General features: G+C 32.5%; 1 protein-coding gene across 1 annotated transcript in view; it reads right to left on the bottom strand.

Annotated features, from left to right (window-relative positions):
• LOC127733109 (deleted in malignant brain tumors 1 protein-like) overlaps nucleotides 1-24,429 on the bottom strand; it is a 69,851-nt gene that overhangs the window by 5,660 nt on the left and 39,762 nt on the right. The window contains exons 14-31 of the mRNA XM_052242391.1: nucleotides 23,749-24,072; nucleotides 21,091-21,399; nucleotides 19,879-20,196; nucleotides 19,175-19,543; nucleotides 18,179-18,502; nucleotides 16,189-16,518; nucleotides 15,656-15,958; nucleotides 14,720-14,824; nucleotides 14,097-14,309; nucleotides 13,506-13,649; nucleotides 12,820-12,993; nucleotides 10,745-11,071; nucleotides 9,686-10,012; nucleotides 7,785-8,114; nucleotides 5,842-6,195; nucleotides 4,895-5,212; nucleotides 3,434-3,760; nucleotides 2,468-2,818 (exon numbers count right to left, since the gene is read on the bottom strand). Of these exons, the coding sequence (XP_052098351.1) occupies nucleotides 2,468-2,818; nucleotides 3,434-3,760; nucleotides 4,895-5,212; nucleotides 5,842-6,195; nucleotides 7,785-8,114; nucleotides 9,686-10,012; nucleotides 10,745-11,071; nucleotides 12,820-12,993; nucleotides 13,506-13,649; nucleotides 14,097-14,309; nucleotides 14,720-14,824; nucleotides 15,656-15,958; nucleotides 16,189-16,518; nucleotides 18,179-18,502; nucleotides 19,175-19,543; nucleotides 19,879-20,196; nucleotides 21,091-21,399; nucleotides 23,749-24,072 (5,247 nt within the window). The remainder of the gene's footprint in view (nucleotides 1-2,467; nucleotides 2,819-3,433; nucleotides 3,761-4,894; nucleotides 5,213-5,841; nucleotides 6,196-7,784; nucleotides 8,115-9,685; nucleotides 10,013-10,744; nucleotides 11,072-12,819; nucleotides 12,994-13,505; nucleotides 13,650-14,096; nucleotides 14,310-14,719; nucleotides 14,825-15,655; nucleotides 15,959-16,188; nucleotides 16,519-18,178; nucleotides 18,503-19,174; nucleotides 19,544-19,878; nucleotides 20,197-21,090; nucleotides 21,400-23,748; nucleotides 24,073-24,429) is intronic.

Raw genomic sequence — 24,429 nt, 5'->3', positions numbered from 1 at the left:
TCGTGTATATTTGATTTGTGGTTTTTTGCAGTCTGCATACAAGCCTATAGAATTGTAGTTCGACAAACAATTAAATTCATGGTTATCCTATACCCATGAAATGAAAAACTATAGGCTCTAAAGAGCCTGTGTCGCTCACCTTGGTCTATGTGCATATTAAACAAAGGACACAGATGGATTCATGACAAAATTGTGTTTTGGTGATGGTGATGTGTTTGTAGATCTTACTTTACTGAACATTCTTGCTGCTTACAATTATCTCTATCTATAATGAACTTGGCCCAGTAGTTACAGTGGAAAATATTTTGTAAAAGTTTACAAAAATTTACAAAATTTATGAAAATTGTAAAAAATTGACTATAAAGGGCAATAACTCCTTAAGGGGTCAATTGACTATTTTGGTCATGTTGACTTATTTGTAGATCTTACTTTGCTGTACATTATTGCTGTTTACAGTTTATCTCTATCTATAATAATATTCAAGATAATAACCAAAAGCTGCAAAATTTTCTTAAAATTACCAATTCAGGGGCAGCAACCCAACAACGTGTTGCCTGATTGGTCTGAAAATTTCAGGGCAGATAGATCTTGACCTAATGAACAATTTTATGCTCATCAGATTTCCTCTAAATGCTTTGGTTTCAGAGATATGAGCCAAAAACTGCATTTTACCCTATGTACTATTTTTTAGCCATGTCAGCCATCTTGGTTCGCGGGCGGGGTCATCGGACACATTTTTTATACTAGATACCCTAATGATGATTGTGGACAAGTTTGGTTAAATTTGTCTTAGTAGTTTCGGAGAAGAAGATTTTTGTAAAAGATTACAAAAATTTATGAAAAATGGTTAAAAATTGACTATAAAGGGCAATAACTCCTCAAGTTGACTTATTTGTAGATCTTACTTTGCTGAACATTATTGCTGTTTACAGTTTATCTCTATCTATAATAATATTCAAGATAATAACCAAAAACGGCAAAATTTCCATAAAATTACCAATTCAGGGGCAGCAACCCAACAACAGGTTGTCCGATTCATCTGAAAATTTCAGGGCAGATAGATCTTGACCTGATAAACAATTTTACCCCCATGTCAGATTTGCTCTAAATGCTTTGGTTTCAGAGATATAAGCCAAAATCTACATTTTACCCCTATGTTCTATCTTTAGCCATGGCGGCCATCTTGGTTGGTTGGCCGGGTCACCGGACATATTTTTTAAACTAGATACCCCAATGATGATTGTGGCCAAGTTTGGTCAAATTTGGCCCAGTAGTTTCAGAGGAGAAGATTTTTGTAAAAGTTAACGACGACTGACGACGGATGTCAAGTGATGAGAAAAGCTCACTTGGCCATTGGGCCAGGTGAGCTAAAAATGGTATCATATCATTTTGAAACTGACAGGAAGAAGTAGTGAAATTTCAAACGAAAGTGCTTATTTCCTTGTTGCCCTACAATGGTTTTTTTTTTAACAATCTAGAGCTGTTTTGCCATTTGTATCCTTCTTATATATACTGTGGATTCATTTATTTTCGTGGGTATCAATTTTCGTGGATAGAGAAAAAAGACGTTTCGTGGTATACGTAAATTTGTGGATCACTGATTACAAAAGAAAAATTCGATACGTAATTCGTGGATTTCTTTTTGATTTAGGAGATTATATAACCTCCTTTGTTTGATCAATAATAAAACAAACAAAAAAGAAGGAATTCATTGAAAAAGTTTTGAATTGTCAAAATCCTCGCTTGGTCATTCTAGGTTAAAGTGTTCATTGAAAACTTCTATTACAATAATGGACGGAGACAACTAAGTATTTGTTTGTTTTACAATTTATAAATTCTTGTCGGAATTTTGTAAGGCATTCAAAACTCTATGATTGAAAGCCCATTTCCCTAATCACGATATATAATAAACAGTCATATAAGTAAAAGGTGTGAAAATAAATGTTCCTGTCATTAACAGTATTACCTACGGGCAATATCCCCGTACTTAATCCTTGATTTTTAATCACCAGTAAACCAAACTATGACACAGTAATTAACAACTTGCAGTTATTTTCCATGAACACTTTTAATCAATTGTAAAAAATAAATTATCACTGATATTCGATATATTTATTATTAATTTAATCAAAATACTTGTATCTTCTTTCAATAAAAACATGTGTTATGTTACAATGTTTATCGCTAGTCAACACTATACTAGAACTGTAAACATAAGCGGAAATAAACATCCGACTCCATACACATTTCTCGGGATTATTCTTTGTTGAATTCTTAAATTCGTGGTTCACTGTGACCAACGAAACCCACGAAAATTGGTATACCACGAATAAAAATGAATCCACAGTATATTTATTTGTTAAGTTCAAATCTTTTTTTGCCCTACTAAAGAGGGGTAAAACATAAATTGGTCATCATTTTTACTATACTATGAAATATTCAGTAAATCTGCATCAAAAAGGCTTACCAATTTCATTACTAAAACATCTAGCAGCAGCATCGTTTGGTCTTTTCTTACACAATTTTTCATAAGTTGTCTCAAATCCCCGTGATCTATTGAAGCCAGAATGACTACACTTGAGTACATTGTCCTCGGATCCATCACATGACATACGAGAGAACCAGAAGACTCCAGGATTCAGTCCAAATTGAGCTCCAGCTATCTCTATTCCACCTTTGTACCCAAGACTTTTACAGAAAACTTGAGCATCACGAGAATCCCACAGGAAATTACAAACACCACCTGCCTGGCCATCATACATAATCTTCACTCGTCCTGTTGCATTATTTGGTCCACCAACCAGAGAATAATGGATACCTGATACATGTAAAAATAGAAAAATAATAAATTTGAAGTTCACTGTAAAAAGTCAGAAAAAAAATAACCAGTGTTACCAGTCAGCACAAAACTTCAACCATAATAAAACTAATTCTATCAAATCTTAAATTCACCACTTGGTGGCCTTTAATAATATCAGTCATTATAACCATTCCACTTTCAAGCACAATTACACATTTTTGTTTTGAGATTATTGAATTATATTAGTACACAGATAATATCTTATTTTGTAAGTCTTTCAATATTATTTTTTTTATTATAAGGTTACAACTAATTAAAAATTTTCTATGTTTTAAAACTTCTCAAATTAATGATTCGTTTAAAAACTGAAGGAAGACTTGTAAAACTACTGAAAACAGACTTATTATTACGAGCAAATTTTTTTCACGACTTTTGGGAGTCGAAAAATAAGGTAAATGTAATAGTTGTGAATATATTAAACTTGGATCTACTCTTAATTGAATATGAGAATAAAGTTAGGAAATTGAGAAAATAAATCAACTAAAAAGAGCTAAACACGAAAATAGTATCTGCAAAAGCTAGACTGGTTAACAGTGATCTAAAACATCATAGATTTAAAGTAACCATTCTTACCTGATGTTTTGTAACAAAGTACACCTGCCCTGGTTTCAGTGTACTCACAACTGTCCAGCTGTCCTGACCTTGTAAAAGAACATTTATCTAAGTCAGCCTCTGATCCCCGACACCTGACATTGCTCATCAGTATTGGTGGTTTGACCTGGCTAGTTTCTGGTACCCTATATGGTACACCACCAGTAAAGCCATTTTTCTTGCAGACTAGATTTGCCTCAGCATTACTCCATCCTTTACTACAGACGGATCCCCAGACTCCACTTATCTTGACCTGTACCGTTCCATGAGTGTCAGACTTATCGTCAGGAACAATCCTACTGTCAAATGCTGAAATTAACGTAAAATGGTAATTACAAGAAATAAAATAGACAAAAGTTTTATAGAAATTAAATATATTAAAACAATTTTATGGAATAGAGATTTTATTGAGTTTGTAATTGAGTTGGCTGAGTTTATACATCAATACCCTCTTTCAAACTATCCAGAATAACTATAAAAACAAATATGAATTTAAAAAAATCGTCTTAAATATGAATAAAAAGAGATAAGGGGTAAATGATATTACCGGTAAGACAATATCAAACAGTGCAAGATGTTAAAATAGATCAAAGACTAAAATGGCCAGGTTGTGCAGAATGTTTCTTCAACAAAGGAGAATGCTCTATTTTGAACATTTAAGTACTGTGGAATCATTATTATTCGTGTGATACCAATTTTCGTTGATTTTGTGGGTAGAGGTGAACCATGAATTTAAATGTTAAAAGAGGTACAAATCTTATATAGGCTTGTATTCAGACTTTTAAAAACCACGAAATCAAATATTCATGAAAAGTACAATTTTCCTCTACTCATGAAAATTGTTACCGACATATTTGAAATATGAAATGTAAAAATTCATCAAACAATCCCATAATAGCAGGTGCACAACTTCAACATATATGCAGTCTTTATGTGAAGATTTAGTGATCTAGATTGAAAACTGCAGGAGGAGTTGATTACACAAATTAGGTACCAAGTTTCCTATCAAACCCACCCGCCCATCATCATACTAAGTTAGCCAATTTTATACTTAGTCTAACCCAGTCAAAAATTAATATCTGATGATCATCATAGAGCCTTGAAGAACGTAAAGGCATCAAGATTTAATTGGACTGAGGGCTAATCAGCTTTGAAGGAGTTAACCAAATTGGGTGAAGAAGTAAAAAAAGAATCCATTTATACAAATGTTGTGTTTTCTTGTTCATGTGTATTTTACACAGGCTACGAGGTAATAGAGTGACAAATAAATTCCAAAATAGGCACAAGAAACTATTCGATTATTGTATAGTTACTCAATTTCATAAAAACAACCAAGATTATAATGACTTCAAAGGTCCGGAAAAATTTGTATCAAATTACAATAATAACAGAAGCCAATTTTACCTGAATAGATATAAATTTTGGATAAAAATATATAATTACCAGTAGCTACTATATCCTCATTACTGCAATAAACAGAGGCATACTTCTTACTACGACAAGCTGCTGAATTCCATGCATAGCGACATTTAAATAAATCACTTTCATCACCACCGCAATGGACGTCAATCAGTCCTATTGGTCCAGTCTTGTTTCCAAAGACAGATCCTTCCATTTCTGTTCCATGAGAAAATCCCATTGACCTACAGATAACCTCAGCTGCAAGTTTATTAAAGCCCACATCACAAACAGTCATCCATTGCTTGTTATTATAAACTTCTACTGCTCCCATGGTAGCATTCAAACCAAGGCTTAGTCTCACTGCAAAATAAAGGTACACATTGTAATGAAATTAATTTAAAACAGTGCAACTGTAATATTTCCTTTAAACTTGAAAATAATAGTGAAAAATATTAAGCAGATACACGAACCAATCATAAGGATTCATTTATTTTCGTGGGTACCAATTTTCGTGGATTGCGGAAAACTTGCCTTTTCGTGGATATTTGATTTTGTGGTTTTGCTAAAGTCTGCATACAACCTAATAGAAAATTTGTAATTCTTGAACATTTAAATTCGTGGTTCACCTGTACCCACGAAAACCACAAAAATTGGTATCCAACGAATAATAATGAATCCACAGTATTTGTGTATTAGTCATTTAGAAAAACACTATAGGATATTGTTTGTTGGTTCTCACTTGGGCTCTATTTCAGCAAATAATAAAAAACAATTGAAAATTTACTAAAATCTATGTATATTCATGGAAGCGTGCATAAGTAACTTTGTTCCTAAACACCCCGATTTTGTGTTATGTATTTTCCAAACATTTATATACATTTATCATGTATATATAGAAGTCTTAAATTAAAAGTAAAAAATCAGCAAAATAAGGTCCACAATGCACCCTGTCCTTTCCTTATTAAAACAACTTGAAATGATATACCTACCTTTATCAACACATGCCACTGAAGCATCATTCCTATGATTTGTACATTTCTTCCAGCTATTTTTAGTAATTGCATCATTGAATCCTCTATGTGAACAGGAGTGAATGTACTTTTCAGTACCATTGCAATTCAGATATCCTATCCAAACTGGTCCTGTTCCTTGTCCATAATGAGCATCCTTGATAGCATAGCCATCACTAAAGTTAAGGGATCGACACAGAACACTGGCTTCACGGTCATCCCAGTTTGTATCACATACTGTGCCCCACTGTCCATTTAACTGCAGCTCTACTCTTCCTGTTTTGTTACGACCAAAACTGTCCTTTTCTCCTCCTACAATTCTATAGTTAACACCTGCAGAAGACACAATATTATGTTAAGTAATTAAACTTCAGACTTATTAGCATGACTTTTTTACTTTTACAACTTCAAGGATCAAGTATACATCAAGCATTCTCTTCTTTTATGGAAATCATGATAAGTACTCTCTTAATTGATGTGGTATGTGTAAAGAGGGTCTGGTTGGAGTTTATAGAATAGGGAATAATGAACAAAATGTGCAGAATAAAGGGCAAAAAAAATTAGATTATAGAAATATCTAAAAAAATAAAGAATAGAGAATCGTGGGGTGTTAAAATATAAAGAATAGAGAACATTAAGCAAAATAGATAAAGAATAGAGAAAAATATCTAAAAAAATAAATAATCCAGACCCTCGGTTATTACGCTAGCTGTATTCTACATGATGTTAGTTTGCTCCAAATTCTTATAAAATCTTTTGCTGAATGCTCAAATACTTGTTACACAATTCCTCCATGTTATAAGTTTATTGAAAATAATGCACTACTATCGGTGGCATACATGAAAACTAACAAAAAAACTGTTTACACAGAGATATGACCTTTTATGTCTCGTCTTTTTGTTTTTTGATAGTAAAATGCAAATGTTGAAATTAAAATAGCAATACTTTAACATGTAAGTTATCAAAATATTCAAAGTCAATTAACCATGACTGAAGGTACAGGCCCAAACAATCTCCATGGAAATGAGATGTGCCAATGCTAATACAACTGCATACCAAATATCATTGACCTACCATTAGACGTTCACCATAAATTGACCTAATCACAAACTACATGTAATTTAAGAAAAGTTTCAAAGTCAATAGACCATGACTGAGGGGCTGGGATAAAATCTATCTACATGGAATTGAGATGTGCCAATGCTAAGAAAACTGAATACCAAATATCATAGACCTACCACTACTGGTTCCCCATAAACTGACCTAATCACAAACTAATACATATAAACCAAACAAAAGTTTCAAAGTCAATAGGCCATGACTGAGGGGGTAGGGCCAGGTAAGCTAAAAAGGGGATGAACACCAAATAATTTTCAATAAAACAGATATAACTGGTATTATGATGTAAATGTGTATCAAATATCATTGACAATGTCCTGTTAAAATGATCTTATCATCACATTCTTTTTTAAACTCAAAAGTATTAGCAAACATAAAGTAGTTGTCCGACAGATCTGATAAGTGGTCACAATGATACCACTCATCACTGTTGAGCTGCTGACCAAAATGGAAACCAAACCAGGAATGACAAAAAGTCAAACCCTCACTTTGTTAGGCCTGGATTATCATTTAGACTTAGCTTCACAGCATCATTAAATTGCCTCTTTTTCATTGATATGACTGATAAGATATCAAAACAAGGTGACAGGGTTAGATTGTAATGAAACTATATCTGCCAAAGACTAACAGATAATATCTACACATCTACAGGTTACTTTGCAACCTTCAACAATGGACAAAGATCTCATAACATAAGGAAAGCTATAAAAAAAAAATATGCAAAAAAGAAGGTTTGATATATGTCATTCATTGATATAGCATTACACAAACACACAGTAAAATATAAAAAAAAAGTCAATTACCTGACTGATTGTAACAAACAGCTCCAGCTCTATTACTCATGGTATTATTACCAAGGTTAAATCGGGAATTAAAGGAACAGTTTAGTAATGAAGCCTCATTTCCTGTACAGTTGAAATCTCCCAATGTAATTGGTGGATCTTTGTGGAATGGGTCAGGAGACTGTTGGTACATAAATCCTGACTTGAAACCCTTAGATTTACAGAAAACCATAGCATCTGTATCATCCCAGAATCTGCTGGAGATGTGTCCCTTTACTCCATACTGTTCAACAGACAGGGTACCAGCTGATATGTTGACACCAGTTGACTTCTCAAAGTCAATTTTATAACCTGTGAAAAAGAAAAAAAAAGTAATCAAAACTATTGTGATTTCTTTCAATTCATTTTTAATAGGCATCAATCTAGGTCAAGTAGTTCAACAGATTTGTCCCCTCTATAAATCTTCTCAGTGGTTAAATTTGAGACTGACATTGTGTATTGTGTTATGAACTGGATTAAAATTTTCCTGGGTACTATAGTTAAGTATAGTTACTAAATGACTTAAGGTTTAATTAAAAGCCCAAGTTCACATCATTTTTTTGCAGATACAGATGCTTAAAAGAAGACTACCGGTAATGGATTATGTTTGAATTGGTAAAAAAAATCTGCAAAAGTTCCATTTGCTCGTCTGACACCACAAACAACATGGTACTGACAATAATAATACTAACTTCAATTGATAAGTGTCAATGTGTACGACACTACTGTATATTTAGATATAGGTGTGCATGGCTGAACTAATTTTTCGACCTTAACATTAAAACTGTATCCCACAAAACCTATGGTGATGGGCAAAATATTCTTTATGGCATCAAAAGGTTTACAGTAAAACATTGATTTTGCATATTTGTATTAGGATACAAATATATGAACTTGGAACTTGCAGATAAACATTCCAAACTTAATTATAAAACTCTTGCTTGTAGTGTGCAACATCAATACAAAGTATTTTAATTATTCTTAAATATTTTCAATTTTTAACAACAAATAACTTGCATCAAACAGACTGACAAATAGAAAGAGTGATATCCTGAACTTATTTTTGTTTACGTTTCGAGGTATGCAGAGTTCTTGAAAAGTGGTGGTCCAAAGGTTTTGACCACCAAAATTTTGCAAAGGACTGACACAATTTTGGTATTTTGCAATAGAAATAATGGTGAAGACCAGCAGATTTTCTTAAGGGACCACCAGGAAAAAAAAAAGATTTTGAGATCTCTGGGTATTGTATAATTAATGGATGAGCCACAATGTCTGAATTGATCAATGAAACTAAAGAAACTAAATTACATGGCTTCTTCTGTAATAGCGAAACTTATATACAGTACAAGGTTATTCAGTTAAAAATCACTCTTGTGAGGCAAATTCTTCACTATTTATGCTGATTAATGCAGTTGAATCATTCTGAAATATCTATCTGTTTGTCCCATAGGAAATAAGCAATAGGGTATCTCATATGAGTATTAACACCTTTAATCCCCAGTAATCCCATCATTTAATAGGAGCACCTAGAGTGAATTAGGGTTTCTGCTGGCAGTCAAAAACAAAAGTGTGGCCAAAATATACCTTCATTTGCAGAGAAATAGACTTAGCACTGACTCAATGTTTTATTGCCTTTGCCCTGTAATTTTAAAGACAAAAATATTTTTAAATTAAGTGTTTATTATTAAAATGTAGATTATGAAATAGAGATGTGGGATTAATTTCCATAAGACCACGACACAAATATAAATTTCTGTTATTTGCAAATAAACAGAATAAGATGGCGAAAAAAATACATTTTTAGCAAAAGAAGGGGTGTGGCAGTGGTGAAAATGAAAATTGACCTCGGGGAAACCCTGAAGTGACATGTACATTAGCATTACCTGGACCCTTTACATTATCAGACATCATGTAACACATCACTGAGGCATAATTATCATAACGTCCACAGTCAGAACTTGTCAAACATTTTAAGGCATCTTTCTCATTTCCTTGACAGATCAGTGATTTATTCTTCAAAACTAGGTCAAATGTTTTCCCGTAGGCAGAACCTGTCACAGCCTTGCCATCCTCGAAACCAAGTTCTTTACATACAACTTTGGCTGACTGGTCTGTAAAGCCTTTATCACAAACAACACTCCACGATTCATTGTAATAAATCATCACTGGACCATGTTTAACCTCTGTACCCACTCCTGTGTCTAGTTTAACTAAAAAGATATGAATTCTGATAAATAATATACACTAAGGTGGTTTATTTCTAGGAAGTTTAAATTCCATGATTTCTAGGTTTAATTTTCAGATTTTTCTTGTAACTTAATCTGATATCCCTTAAAGATCAAATATTACATGGGGGGAGGGGGGGGATTCTTAATTTTATCTTAATCACACAATTAGTGAAAATTCCTTTAGAAAAAAATTCCAACTTTACGGCATCCATTTGAAGATATTTGCTTTAAAAGATGAATGTTTAAAAAACTAATTGAAGGGTTAATGCCACAGATCAAAAATTTGAAAACATCTTTGTTAAAAATATATGGGTGACATCAATTCAAGCATTCAAGTATAAACTATATTGCTGAAAATAAGTACAATGTATTGTAAAAAAATATGTTCAAGCAAATAGATGTTCCTAGAGTATTTCTGTAAAAGTTCAAAATTTGAATAAAGGCAAGAAAATATAATTTGTATCTGTCTGACACATAGAAAATGTGAAGCTATTTTAAAAGTTTTCAATGTATTTCTCTTAAAAAAAGATTAATAAATGTTGATACTTTCTAATCTGCAGGCCCTTTCCCAAAGTATCTTTAGTGCATTTTTGTAATACAAGTAAGAAACAATTAGTAACTTTACTTATGCAGGTAACTTTTTTTATTGGGCAGCAAACCATTTTATCATACTGAAGTCCCTATTTTGTTTATGATGATAAATAAATTGTTTACCTGAGTTATAGCAGTGAACTGTGGCATCTTTTTCATGTGAACTACACGGTCCAATAGAAGAAGCCACTTTCCATCCTTCGTGAGCACATTCATTCAATGTTGATTCATCTCCATTACAATGAAGATTGGGTTCATAGATTCTTCCTGTCTGGACCTTGATGCTGTCTTTGTAATAAGGGAAACCAGTAGCAAAGCCAATAGATTTACAAAAGACGGAAGCATCCATCTTGTCCCAGTATCGATTACATATTGTGCCCCATACACCATCCACAGACATCTCAACACGACCATACTTAGAATATCCTCCAGCTAAGCGGAAATATACACCTGATAATATGAAAATAATAATATAAGAAATTGGTAAAGCTTTTTAATCTTTAAATGTATTGCTGAAAAAAAAGGTGAAAGAATTTAATTCCATGAATAAATGCAGATACACAAATGCAAAAAAATCAAGTACATGTATTATCCAAAAATATAGTGACCAGGCATGGGGTAATGCAAATTTGTAATTGTAATGCATGGTAATGCATTACATTTTTCCAAGTAATTGCATGTGATGTGTAATGCAGCAATTTGGGCATTACATGTAATTGTAATATAATGCATTACTTTAGCAAAAAGTTGTGTAATTTCATGCATTACATGGCATTACATGTCATTACTTTTTTCACATACTACATCTTTAACATATTGTTGGAGTTTTAACTAAACCAAATTTAAGATTTCTTGATTAATTAAGAATATGTTAATTTTAATTAAGGTCTATGTTTATTTTATAATTAGGGAAGTAATTCACAGTAATTAAATATTTCGTTTAAAATTTAAAGAAAAACAACAAAAAATATATTTATAAAAGTAAAGTCAACATTAAGTTAAAATAATTAAAAATTGTAAAAGTCAAATTAAATAGACTTTTTACATGTATACTTATATTCAATTCATGGAACAGTTACTGCATATGCTAGAATCTTTTGTGACTTGTAGTTGTTTTTCAAAATGTTTAATTTTTCTATTCACTAATAAAATTTTCAAATGTAATGTGTAATTCAAGGCATTACTTTGCAAAAGTAATTGTAATATAATGCATTACTTTGATAAATGCATGTAATTGTAATTGTAATATAATGCATGGTTTGGTCAAAGTAATTGTAATATAATGCATTACATTGCAATGTAATTCGCCCCATGCCTGATAGTGACTAACAAAATGCATATTAGTCACATGACTTGGAAATGATGAAGTAGGGAAGTTGTGCTTGATTTTGGTATCAATATTATGAGTCATGGCTCTTTCTAATGGATTTTTGATTGTGCTTATGCTGTGCTGTTACACCACTGTGCCCGGTTAGTGGAAAGGTTGAGCCATCAAAACATGTTTAACCCTGCCCCATTTTTATGCGTTTGTCCCAAGCAAGAGCCTGTAATCCAACGATTGTCATTGGTTGCTGTATGTTACAATTGTTATCCGTTTAATGTCATTAGCTAAAATCCGGCTGTTACATTTTATATTTGAAATTGCTTCACTTGTTTCCCCAATGCCTTTTATAGATTACTATACAGTATAGTTTTTGCTCATTGTTGAAGGCCAAACAGTAACCTGCAGTTGTTTACATCCTTGTTTATAGGTCTCTCGGAGATAAATGGTTTATTGGCTATCTAACTTATTTCCTTTTTTAAGAATTTCAATTATTTCTTTTATAATATACACAAATGAAAGCATATAAAAAAATCTGGAAATTAAGGAAAACCCTGGTTAAGGATTAATTTTTAAGAGCAAATTTAGAAATCTCGCTTATTCCTGAAAATTTTGTCGTGAATACAATATAAAATACATTGAAATATAAAGGATTATAGTCCAAAAATTTAGAAATGTGGTTTATTCTTATAAATTTTAATCTTACACAAAATCAAACCGGATTGAATTGAAAACTATTAAAAAAAAGAAATCCTAATAAAATTTTGGAAAAGATAGCACAAAACAAGAATTTTTTGTAGATATATGTAGAATATCCTACTGTTTGACAAGCAGATCACATTAAATCATCTGAAACTATTACAGTTTATATATTTACCAAGGTTAGAATAGCAGACGACACCAGCATCTCTCCGTGAAGTACACATTTTTACAGTTCCTGGATTGAATCCTGGACAATCTGCCAGTTTGAACTCATTTCCTGTACAATTGATATTGCTTGCCCAGATTGGTTTCCCTTCACCAAACAATACTTTATGTGGGTATGCTGAGCCTGCAAGAAATTTATTCAGAATTCCGGAATTTCTTGATCAATATATGGCAACCCTCACTTTTCTTTCTGAACTTTACATATAAAAATTACTGTGGATTCATTTATTTTCCTGGTACCAATTTTCTTTGATTGAGGGAAAATGTATTTCATGGTTTTTTATTTAAAATAAATACTGCATACAAGTTGACAAAATGCATGTTTGTTTTTTTTTAACAATTGAATAATTTGAGGTTAACCTTAAAACATGTAATCCATAAAAATTAGCATACAACCAATAATAAAGAATATATAGCATAACAATGGTTATGTAATACAACTTTTACTATCATCTTGTATAGCATCTTTTCCTTCTTTTATTTTTATTCATTTTTTTTTTTTCAAATGTTCGTCCTCAAACAGATAACTCTTTTAAGTCAATAGCTCCATAACACATAAAACAAAATACACAAATATGTGCAGCAAGATAGCTCAAGCATAGCTGCCTGCATAAAAAAGTGGCATCGATTACGTACCTTTGCTGTAGCCCAGCTGTCTACATGCCACAGTGGCATCTTTATCGTCCCAGTCATCAGCACAAATCCTACCCGTTATATTAAGGAAGTTTATGTTTAAGGAACCAGAGATATTGCTTCTTCCTTCAATGTCTAAGGTGTAATCTAGAATATGTAAAATGTTAAAAGTTTATAAAAGTTATTTTAAGTGGTAGGTTTTATCCAGCATGCATATGCAACTACAATTCAGTAATATATTTTCCAACTTCTAGGATTTCTTTTTTATTAGATTTTTATATGAATATGTGTCCTTTGAACTTTTGATACAATCAGACTAGCTAATTCTGAAATTTGTAAAAATTAAATTGATATGTTAAATTTCAAATTTTTGTAAAAATAATCTCTTTACACTTTCTGAAGCATTTAAAACAAAATTTTTTTTTACTTGTTTTTTTTAGATTTGGTTTGAATTTTGAAAATAACATTCTTACATATTCTATTCGTCTTTTTGAAAGCATGCAAATTCACTGAAAAACATTTTCAAACAATGATGGCAGATGTGGCATATATGGCCAGAGAGATCTATGAAATGTATCATTCACAACTTCTTACTTGTTTTAGGTGGCAAAGTTCCATTATAACAAGCTACAGCTGCATAGTCTCTGGAACATGAACTGTATGGAGCAGAACTATCACATTTTAACAAACTGTCTTCTGGACCTGAACAGGTGACATTGTCAAGTACACCTTTGGTGTACATGTACCCGTATGCTCCACAGCAAACTGAAACACCATGTTGCAATCCTAACTGTCTACATGTTACATCTGTAATAAAGTTATTTTAAGTGACACTTTCTTATTTACTCTGTGAAAGCATGTCTACTTTGGTTTCATTCATAAATAAAAAAATACATTTTGAGTTGTAAATAAAATCTCATGAGTTATCTCCCTTTGGACACAACAGTCATTACAAAAAAAAAAAAAGAAATGGTCCACATTACTTTTTCCTAATCCTTGCCATTTAAACTATACTCATATGAAATTTTATACAACACTCAATACTCCCAAACCCCAAAAAGATGCATTTTCACTTTTCAGAGGCAGAAATGGGAGAAACCTTATTAAAATAATTATCTTTATTCTTAAAAAAAATCTTATAAATTAGAGCAGATTTATTAAAATTTTTGCTTTCTAACAGTTTATCTGTTTAAAGACGACTGGTAACACAACCTTACCTATTTCTTCCTGTCCCCATTTATGATTACATACAGTTCCCCAGTTATCATTAACATGTACTTGTACAACTCCATGTGTCTTATCATCTCCCTTGTTCAGTCGCACTGAAAAAGACAAAACAAAGTAAACTTATAACAATGTAACCAAACAGATTAAGTTTGGTTAAGTTAACTGATGTGATCAGATGACATCTTATGGGAGTTATTTCCCTTTGAAAATTTAACATAGGTGACATGTTGAATAAATTCATACATTATAAGTCATAGAGGCCTAAAGTCTTTTGATATGAAGTCCTTGGTCCATTTGGAGGATATTGAGGTCAAGGTCATGTTCTAAATTTTAAATTTTGCTTGTTATTTTTATTCAAAAGAAACCGTAACAGTTAATGATATAATATGTTTGCCACATAATAGTTTACCATAGGGCGCAACTTCAACCCATTTAAGTCGAAGTGTTTTGGTCAACCCTTATAGGAGTTTTCCCCCCTTAAGTATTTGAAATCAGTATTACTCCGCAACCATACAAGTGAATGACCTGGGTTCTTTCGATTTGAGATCACTGACATAGAGGTCAAGGTCAAAGGTCAATTTGACGTTCTATATTTTGACCTTTGCTAAAAGATCTTACTGGTTCATTAGAAAACAATTAAGTCTTCTGAATTTAGTTGTAGACATTTCACCATTTATCAGGTCAACCGGAAATGACCGTATTTTAACCGGAAGTAGCCTACTTCAGACTAATCCTATGAAAAAGTACCTAGAATTCTTATTTTTTAATATCAGTTTGAAGTAACAAATTACATGAACCAGGAGTGACATTTTCCAACACCTTTTTTTAAATTTCATTCTTTATTATCAAGGTGGAAAGACCTTCAATTGTTCTGTGAACAATTGGTTTTTAATTTGTACATTAATTAAAATAAAATAAATGCCTACCAGCTTCCATGCAAACAACTGTAGCATCATCACATGATGAATAATCTGCATCCCATGTCAGACGACACTTTAGTAAAGAATCCTCCGATCCATCACAGTCTACATTATCTATCCACACATATCCTGAGCTACGAGATACAGCTCTTGGACCAGACCTGCCATCAATAAATCCCATTTGTTTACAGAAAACTTTGGAGTCCTTGTCGTCCCAACGTCTGTTACAAATACGACCCCATTCACCGTTAAATTTGACCATTACTTTCCCAGTAGTTCTGGTACCGTTTATACCAATTTTGATACCATCTTAAAAAAAAGGTCTACAATATAATATTCAAATGGCATGTACAGGCATACAACTACTTTTTGATTAATTTGAAAGTTTACTAAGTATTATAAATTTTTACAACCACAATGATGTTCAACATTTTTAATAATAAATGCACACAAACATTTCTGAACTTACAGTAACAAAAATTTGAAATGATGACTGATGTATGTTGTATACCAAGGACTGATAGTAAACCCATACATACCCATATGATCAAAACACAACACCCCTGCTGTAGGCCATGAATATTTATCAGCAATCTTCTCAGCACATCCTAAATCTGTATTCATTTTCTTGTATTGACATTCTCCAAGTCTGTTTTCCACTCCTGTACAGTTAAATCTCCCAACTGACACAGGGTTTGAAAGGTGTGTTATTCCATTAAAAGCTACACCACCTAAATAATGAAGCTGATGGCAGGTTGCATTAGCATCATGGTCGTCCCAATCCACGTCACAAACTGGGCTCCAGAAACCATACACATCAACTTCTAAGGACCCATAGTATTTCATTTCATGGATTCGTATTTGTAAATCTGATAAAAGAATTATTTCAGTAAAAAAGTATTTTTGTACACCTTATGAGAGAAAGTAAAAATAATTATTATAAAAGAACAGTGTTCCTATGTCCCCACATCGCACACATTTTATTTGTCAAAGGGCAAAACTAAATCACAAAATTTTTTTACGGTTCTTTTAAATTCTTCAGTAAATAATAGTAAAGATTAGAACAAAGCTACTGGTAATTCATTTAGTTTTTATATTTGGAAAATAAGCTTTGTAAATCATTGATAGTTTCTGTAAAATTTGTTCTTAACATTTCTACATCCAAGTAATATAAAGCTTGACATATTGTATAGACATTCCTTTATTGTAAAAGATCTTATGTTGAACTCTAGATGGCCTTTGCATTTTTTGGAAGTGATTTGATTTCTGTCTCATTGACCTATACAACAAATTTCCTACAATTCATATTTACATTTTAAGTCTATTACTTAAAATTGGTCTTGCATGAAAGGAAAAGTTTCATAAGCGAAGCTGACTTCTTAGAACTTTACTTGAAATATGAGACATTAACTTAACAAGAGTGCACACGCTAAAATGTCTCGCCTTCTTAACTAACCATTGATTTTATGTTGATAGTCCTAAATATAAAGCTTTACTACAAGTAACACATAAACTTAACATGATCCAAGAAAATGAGGTCAAGGTCAGATAAACCAAACGAGAAATACATGTACACCTTACAATCATTCAATAAACCAAACATAGTTGACCTATTGCTTATAGTTTCTAAGAAACAGTCTTTACCAAGAAAACTTAACATTGACCAATGAACCATGAAAATGAGGTCAAGGTCAGATGAACCATGCCAGACAGACATATACACCTTACAATCAATGTATGCATTAAATATAGTTGACCTATTGCTTATAGTTGACAAATACAGACCAAAACACAAAAACTTAACACTGAGAGATGAACTGTGAAAATGAGGTCAAGGTCAAATAAAACCTGTGAGACTGACATGTACATCATAAAATATTTCCATACACCAAATATAGTTGACCTATTGCATATAGTATTAGAAAAAAAAGACCAAAACTCAAAAACTTAACTTTGACCACTGAACCATGAAAATGAGGTCAAGGTCAGATGACACCTACCAGTTGGACATGTACACCTTACAATCATTCTATATACTAAATATAGTAGACCTACTGCTTATAGTATCTGATATATGGACTTGACCACGAAAACTTAACCTTGTTCACTGATCCATGAAATGAGGTTGAGGTCGAATGAAAATTGTCTGACGAGCATGAGGACCTTGCAAGGTACACACATACTAAATATAGTTATCCTATTACTCATAATAAGAAAGAAATAAACATTACAAAAAATGTTGACTTTTTTTTCAAGTAGTCACTGAACCATGAAAATGAGGTCAAGGACAATGGACATATGACAGACGGAAACTTCATATCATAAGGCATCTATATACAAAGTATGAAACATCCAGGTCTTCTAGCTTCTAAAATATAAAGCTTTTAAGAAGTTAGCTAACGCCACTGCCGCCGGATCACTATCCCTATGTCGAGCTTTCTGCGACAAAAGTCACAGGCTCGACAAAAATTGCATCTCATGATCCTCAATAAGAAGTTATTTTAAGACAAGCGAACAATTGAATCTTACCTGATTTCGGAGCCAAGACGTCATATGAACAGTAAACAGATACATAATTCCCAGACTGACAAGTTCCAAATTCATGCGGACAAACATCCAAACTCTCCTCACTCCCATTACACCGAATGTTAATTATACTTATGTTGGCATTTGGTACATGTCCAAGCGCAGAGCAACACTGGTACAGACCATCTCTGTAACCAAGACGACGACATACAACCATTGCCGCCAAGTTTGTAAATCCTGTGTCACAGACACTGTAGAATTTTTTATCTGCTTTCACAAACATTTCTACTCTTCCGTAGGAGACATCTTTTGAATCTACAAGTCTAACTGAAATACATAAAAAAAAACATAACATATAATAAAGAACATGTAAAAAAGATAACCAGAATTATATATAAATAAATATTGAACACCGCAAGACTCTTCACCAACCATCCAAAATCAAAAACAATAGGAACATTTTCCATGGACCAAACCATATCAATTGTACTTTTGTTTGTAACAGTCCACTGCATCCTGCTTCTGTATTGTTTCAAATTCCAGACACATTATATTTAACTCATTTCTATTATATGTTATATATGGTGCCCTTACATTATAAATCAGATGTATTATCAATTCATTTAAATCAGCTGTTTTGTTTTAAGTCTTTAAATAGCAAAAGTGACTGACTTTACTTTGTACATGCATGACCAACATAAAGTTCCAATGTTTCTACATATATTTTACACATAAGCTATACATCTTGACCTCATCTCATATATGATCATGATGAAATTTTTACTGATTTAAATAAGAATGATTGCACTTTTTAAAAACTTTTTAAACATAACTTTTTGCTTTATCCCTTTCTAAAATTTTTTTTAAATACTGATTTACTTATTAATTACCTAAATTTTAATCAAAATATAAAACCAATATCTGCTATTTATGGTTCTCAAATATGAAAAATCATAATACTGCATAAAAACAAAACTTAAGCATTTAAAGTAAACTAACCAGAATCATAACACTGAACAGCAGCATCTGTACTATGTGAATAACATACGCCACGGATTGGTCGGAATCTACGAAGTCGCCTACCGGAACGTTGATTTGGTTGTGCATTGAAAACAATTGGACACTGGAAAATGTTTGTTTCATCCCCTTTGCACCGAGCGTATTCCACCCATATTGGTCCTTGTCCTGCCCCAAACTTGCCGTAACGTAATGCTCGGCCCCAGGAATGACCGTTCATACGACATACTACTGTAGCATCTTCATCATTCCAGGATGATGTACCACATACACTACCCCACTGTCCACCAATATTTATCTCTACACGGCCATGCAGTGGACTGGTTCCATTTACAAACCTGACATGGACATCTGGAAATAACAAGTTTATTTGTAAGTATTACCTCAATTTTCTCTATTTCATTCAATATTGAAATATTCAGCTTAATTAAAACAATGAATTATAAGATAAATTGCTCTTCTGTCAAAAACAGTAGGATACTGTGTGTATAAATAAATGGATTAACACTAATAACACTAAAATTTTTCATAAGTAACAGTAATAACTAAATGTTGTTTTTTTTTGTTCTGTTTTTTGTTTTGCTTAGCAAACTATACACAAACATATATATGTCTTTATTATAAATTTGAAAGTAAGATATGACAAATTTCCCCTAAAAAACATCAAAGAAAAAATCAAAACTAACCTGGATTATCATGACAATAAACAGCAGCCATAGTATCAGTAGAACAATCTCGTACATCACCCCAACGAATGTTACCACAGCGAGCTAGATATCCTTCTGATCCAGTACAATTCAGGTACGACAGCCACGGTAGGTTTTGACGATTTCCAGATACAAACTCGTGTTGATAGTAGGCAAATCCTCCTTGAAAACCTTTCTCACGACATATCACCTTAGCATCATTATCATCAAAGCCGTTTGTGCAGATTGATCCCCACACATCAAGATGACGAACTGATACAACACCTTGATTTTCAGAAGATAACCGCAACTCATATGCTAGAATAAAAAGAATAGATAAAAGAATTTGTAAATATTTTTCTTCAAGTTCAATTGAAGATGAAATTCATTTTCAGATTGAATGTCCTGCATTCAAACAACAATGACAAGTAATGTTTGAATCTGCTTTAAAATTATGTAATAACTTCAAAAATCTAAATAGAAAAAACAGATTTATGTGGCTTCTTTCTTGTGAAAATGAAGAAATATGCATCACTGTGGCTTTAATTTGTTATAAATGTTTAACAATAAGAAAACAACTGCTATAATTAAATCCATATTATCATGAGCTTTACCATTATTGTTTTTTTACTTTTGTAATTATTATATGTAACATGCCCTTTATGGGCCGATAATTAGTTTCATAAAGTTTTTGTCTTCATATTCGCATACTGTAAAAATAAAATTTTATCAACTATCGAAACTACTACACTACAGCTAATGAGGATTTTGTCATGTCTACTTATCCTGGCAAAGTTTCCAGATGGTCCCCACTTCAGAATTTTACTTCTTTCATCGTAAGAATTGAACATAGAGTGTCTTGGATGAAAGAGCTTGGCTTTTGTCTTCAATATTTTCAACAAAACCTATGGTTAACTTTTAGTGGATGGGAGTGGGCTTGCAACAGTTGATAGGTGGAAATGCCAAAATCCTTCTTCACTGTTTGTGAGTCATCAATGCAATACCATTTCTGACCAATATCTTATTTAAATAAATGGGGATACTTGGTAAGTATCAATGAAATAGTTAATGACTGGAGGTCATTACACAGCCTTCAACAATAGACAAGTATATATCTTTCCTTGTAAGAAATTATTTCAATCATTTAAAGTTGGAAAAATTTAAATTGACTCTTGCAAGAAATAACTAAACATCTTTCTACAGCCAACAAACCTCCACTAGATGCAGAATCGGAGCAAGCTACAGCAGCATATTTTTTACTTGGACAGGCCTCTCTCAATGTGTTATGTTGACACTGCAGAATAGAATCCTCGTGTCCTGTACATGCAACATTGTTGATGGTTATTGGATGTTTCATGTCTCCAAACACAGAACAACAAATACTGATCCCGTTTTGTTTTCCAAGCCCTCGGCAGACAACCTGAGCGTCTACATCATCAAACTGATCAGCACAGACTAGTTTGTAGCCATCATCCTGCCAAACCTGTACAGCACCATAGGTTATGTTGGGTTCCAATCGTACTGTAAACATGAGATCAAATACAATAAAACATGGATTAATTCCTGTGTAGGCATTTGTTTAAGAACCCGAAATTATAAAAATGGAGTAGTAACAAACAATAAATATTTTGCTCCATACTTTAGTTGTATTTCAATTACATTGAAAATATAAATAAAATGCTTGGCTGAGCGCAGCCTGATACGACTGCCGAGGTTGAACCTTGAACAGTTGGGGCAAATTTGGACACAATATTCAAGCTTGATACTGTCTGAATTTGGATTATGATCAAATTTTTGACATAATATAGGTTTCTGACACAAAATGTGGTCAAAGATCTTAAAAATCTATTGCACAATACTGTGCATTTGAAGATTTCTTCTTTAAACTTTTCAAAAAATTTGAAATTTAAAAAAATCTTGAAAAAAAATATGAACCCCTTAAAAAATTGGGAAAAAAAATCCTCCCCAAAATTTTTTTTGACCCCCACTCCCCCCTTTGAGCAATTACCCCCAAACTCAATCCCAGCCTTCCCTTTGTAGTATGGAACCTTATAGTACAATTTGAGAGATCCATACACTTAAACACAAGTTATTGTCTGGAAACTACAAAAATGCTTGATTTTGGCCCTTTTTTTCCCCTGATTCCTGCATGTTTGGGGCAATTACCCCCAAACTCAATCCCAGCCTTCCCTTTGTGATATGGAACCTTGTGGTACAATGTCAGAGAGATAAATACACTTACACATAAGTTATTGTCCGGAAACTACAAAAATGTTTTTTTTGGCCCTTTATTCATGAACTGTTGGTATCATAACCCCCAAAATCAATCCCAACCTTCCTTTTGTGGTATCGAACATTCTTGTAAAATTTCATAGAGATCCAATTACTTAAACTAAAGTTATTGTCCGGAAACCAGATGTGCCTTCGGACGACAACGACGACGACAACATCATAGCATTATACGAACCCCAAAAAAAGTTTGCGGTCGTATAAAAATATAGATATTTTTATTCATAGTTGCAAAAACTCAAGCAATTTATGAGAAATCAAATCAAGTAATTTTGTGCCAGAAAACAGGTAAAAATGTATGGCATGCTATCTTGCTATAAAATCATTATATTTAAGTACACCTTACAACTTTTATCATATTCCACAGTTGACTGATTGGCTAAATTTAGAACATCATGGGTTGGTTCATATTCTGTCTATGATGACGATTACAGTTTTGGTCAGAAATATACAATGAGGGGCTGAATATTTAGTCCAAATTCAATAGTTACCATGCATGATCTTAATTGTGATATTACATGACTTGGATTAAAGGTAATCAGTAAGATCATGTAAAGTTACTATTGAATTTGGACTAAATTTTCAGTCAACTATATACCTCTCATTCATTCAATTGTTGCCTTATTCATTTATATTTCGTGATATCAATTTGAAGTATTTTTCAAAAACTGTATTTTCTTGGGCCAAAAATGGGCCTTATTGCTCATATTCCCTTTGCATAATAGCTCTTCAGTTTTGTTCTTCACCAAAGTTTGAAAAGAGTGTCTCTGTATCAAAATAGGGTATTTTTAAGCAGGCAGGATGAAATTGGCTGTGATTGAGTTTTCTAGATTTTGAATATCAAAATTTGATTTTGGCTATTTATATCTCCTATGGCTGAAATATTGACTAAATGTAAATACATTCTTAAGAAAGGATCCAAACACATTCAGCTGTCAATCACTTTCTTTTATCCACTTAAACTATGATTCAGATCATTCCCAAGCTTTTGATAGGTACAAAAGTACAGGTTCCTTTTAACAATGGGTCGTCTATATGAAGCTACTGCCTGCAATATCTACCTCTTGAGTCAACAACCTCAACTCTTCCTACTACTAGACATTTTCTCAAGATTATTACGGAATGTAAATTGTGATAACTTTTTGCTTGTGTAGAAGAAAATATTTTGATAATTTTATGATTTATGATAGATAAAAAAAAAACAGAGGCTCTTTACACAAATTGATCATAACTTATACAGAAATGTTCATGACGTTAGAGTATTTTTTTCTTGTAAGTTTTTTTGTGAAATTGATCGCTGTTTCTCAACTTAACTTAAATCTTAAAAATTCTATTATAACAGTTAACCAGATGGCATCATATTGCAAGTGATCATGTGTTAAGATGTGGAATGTGTTTACAGGATGTAATAAACAAAAAAGGGCATGCATACCATGTTTTAACATTGAACAAGCATTTAAATTTTATTTCAGACATTCTATGACTTGATAAGTACATGACTTTGATTTTAAAATGATAAATGTTTGTTAAAAAATTAAATTAAATCATAATGTTTGACAATATCTCCCACATTTAATTTACCTTTTCCTGTGCAATAGACTACAGCATCATTCTCATGGGATCTACATGATGAATGTGTTACATTCCAACCACTATTTGTACATTCCCAAATATTCTTCTCATCTCCATCACACCTAACATAGTATAACCACGATCTACCTGTCCCTGGTCCATGCTTCCCCTTGGGTTGAGCAACACCATCAACATAGCCTAGCTGACGACATACAACCCTGGCATCAGAGTCAGACCAGTACGAGTCACATATGGTCCCCCATTCTCCGTTAAAGGCTATTTCTACTCTACCACTGTTGGGCATGTTAGATCCAGCCAGTCTGATTTGAAATCCTGCAAAATATTTGTTCACTCTAATTCTAAATTGTTATAAGTTATAAATAGAAGCAACAATATGCCAATCCCAACTTCTCAGAAACATCTTGAACTTCTTCTAAATTTAATAAGAAAATACTATAGGCATCTAAAATTCTTATACAGTGTAAGATTGATTGACTCTTTGTTTTCTTACATATCAAGATGGACAAATTTAATACATGTTCTAGACGACTATCACAGGAAATATTATATATACATATTATTTGCAAAACTACAAATAAACCACAATTTAAAATATTCTGTTCTTTTTAAATGTTACAAAATAGAATCTTGCATATGCTAGTTATATAATTTTCTGGTGATCATTAAATA

Source organism: Mytilus californianus, unplaced genomic scaffold (genome assembly GCF_021869535.1).
Source record: "Mytilus californianus isolate M0D057914Y unplaced genomic scaffold, xbMytCali1.0.p SCAF_3, whole genome shotgun sequence".
NCBI classification, from domain to species: domain Eukaryota; kingdom Metazoa; phylum Mollusca; class Bivalvia; order Mytilida; family Mytilidae; genus Mytilus; species Mytilus californianus.
The sequence above is the reverse complement of the archived record's forward strand: the minus strand, read 5'-3'. Positions and strand labels throughout refer to the sequence as shown.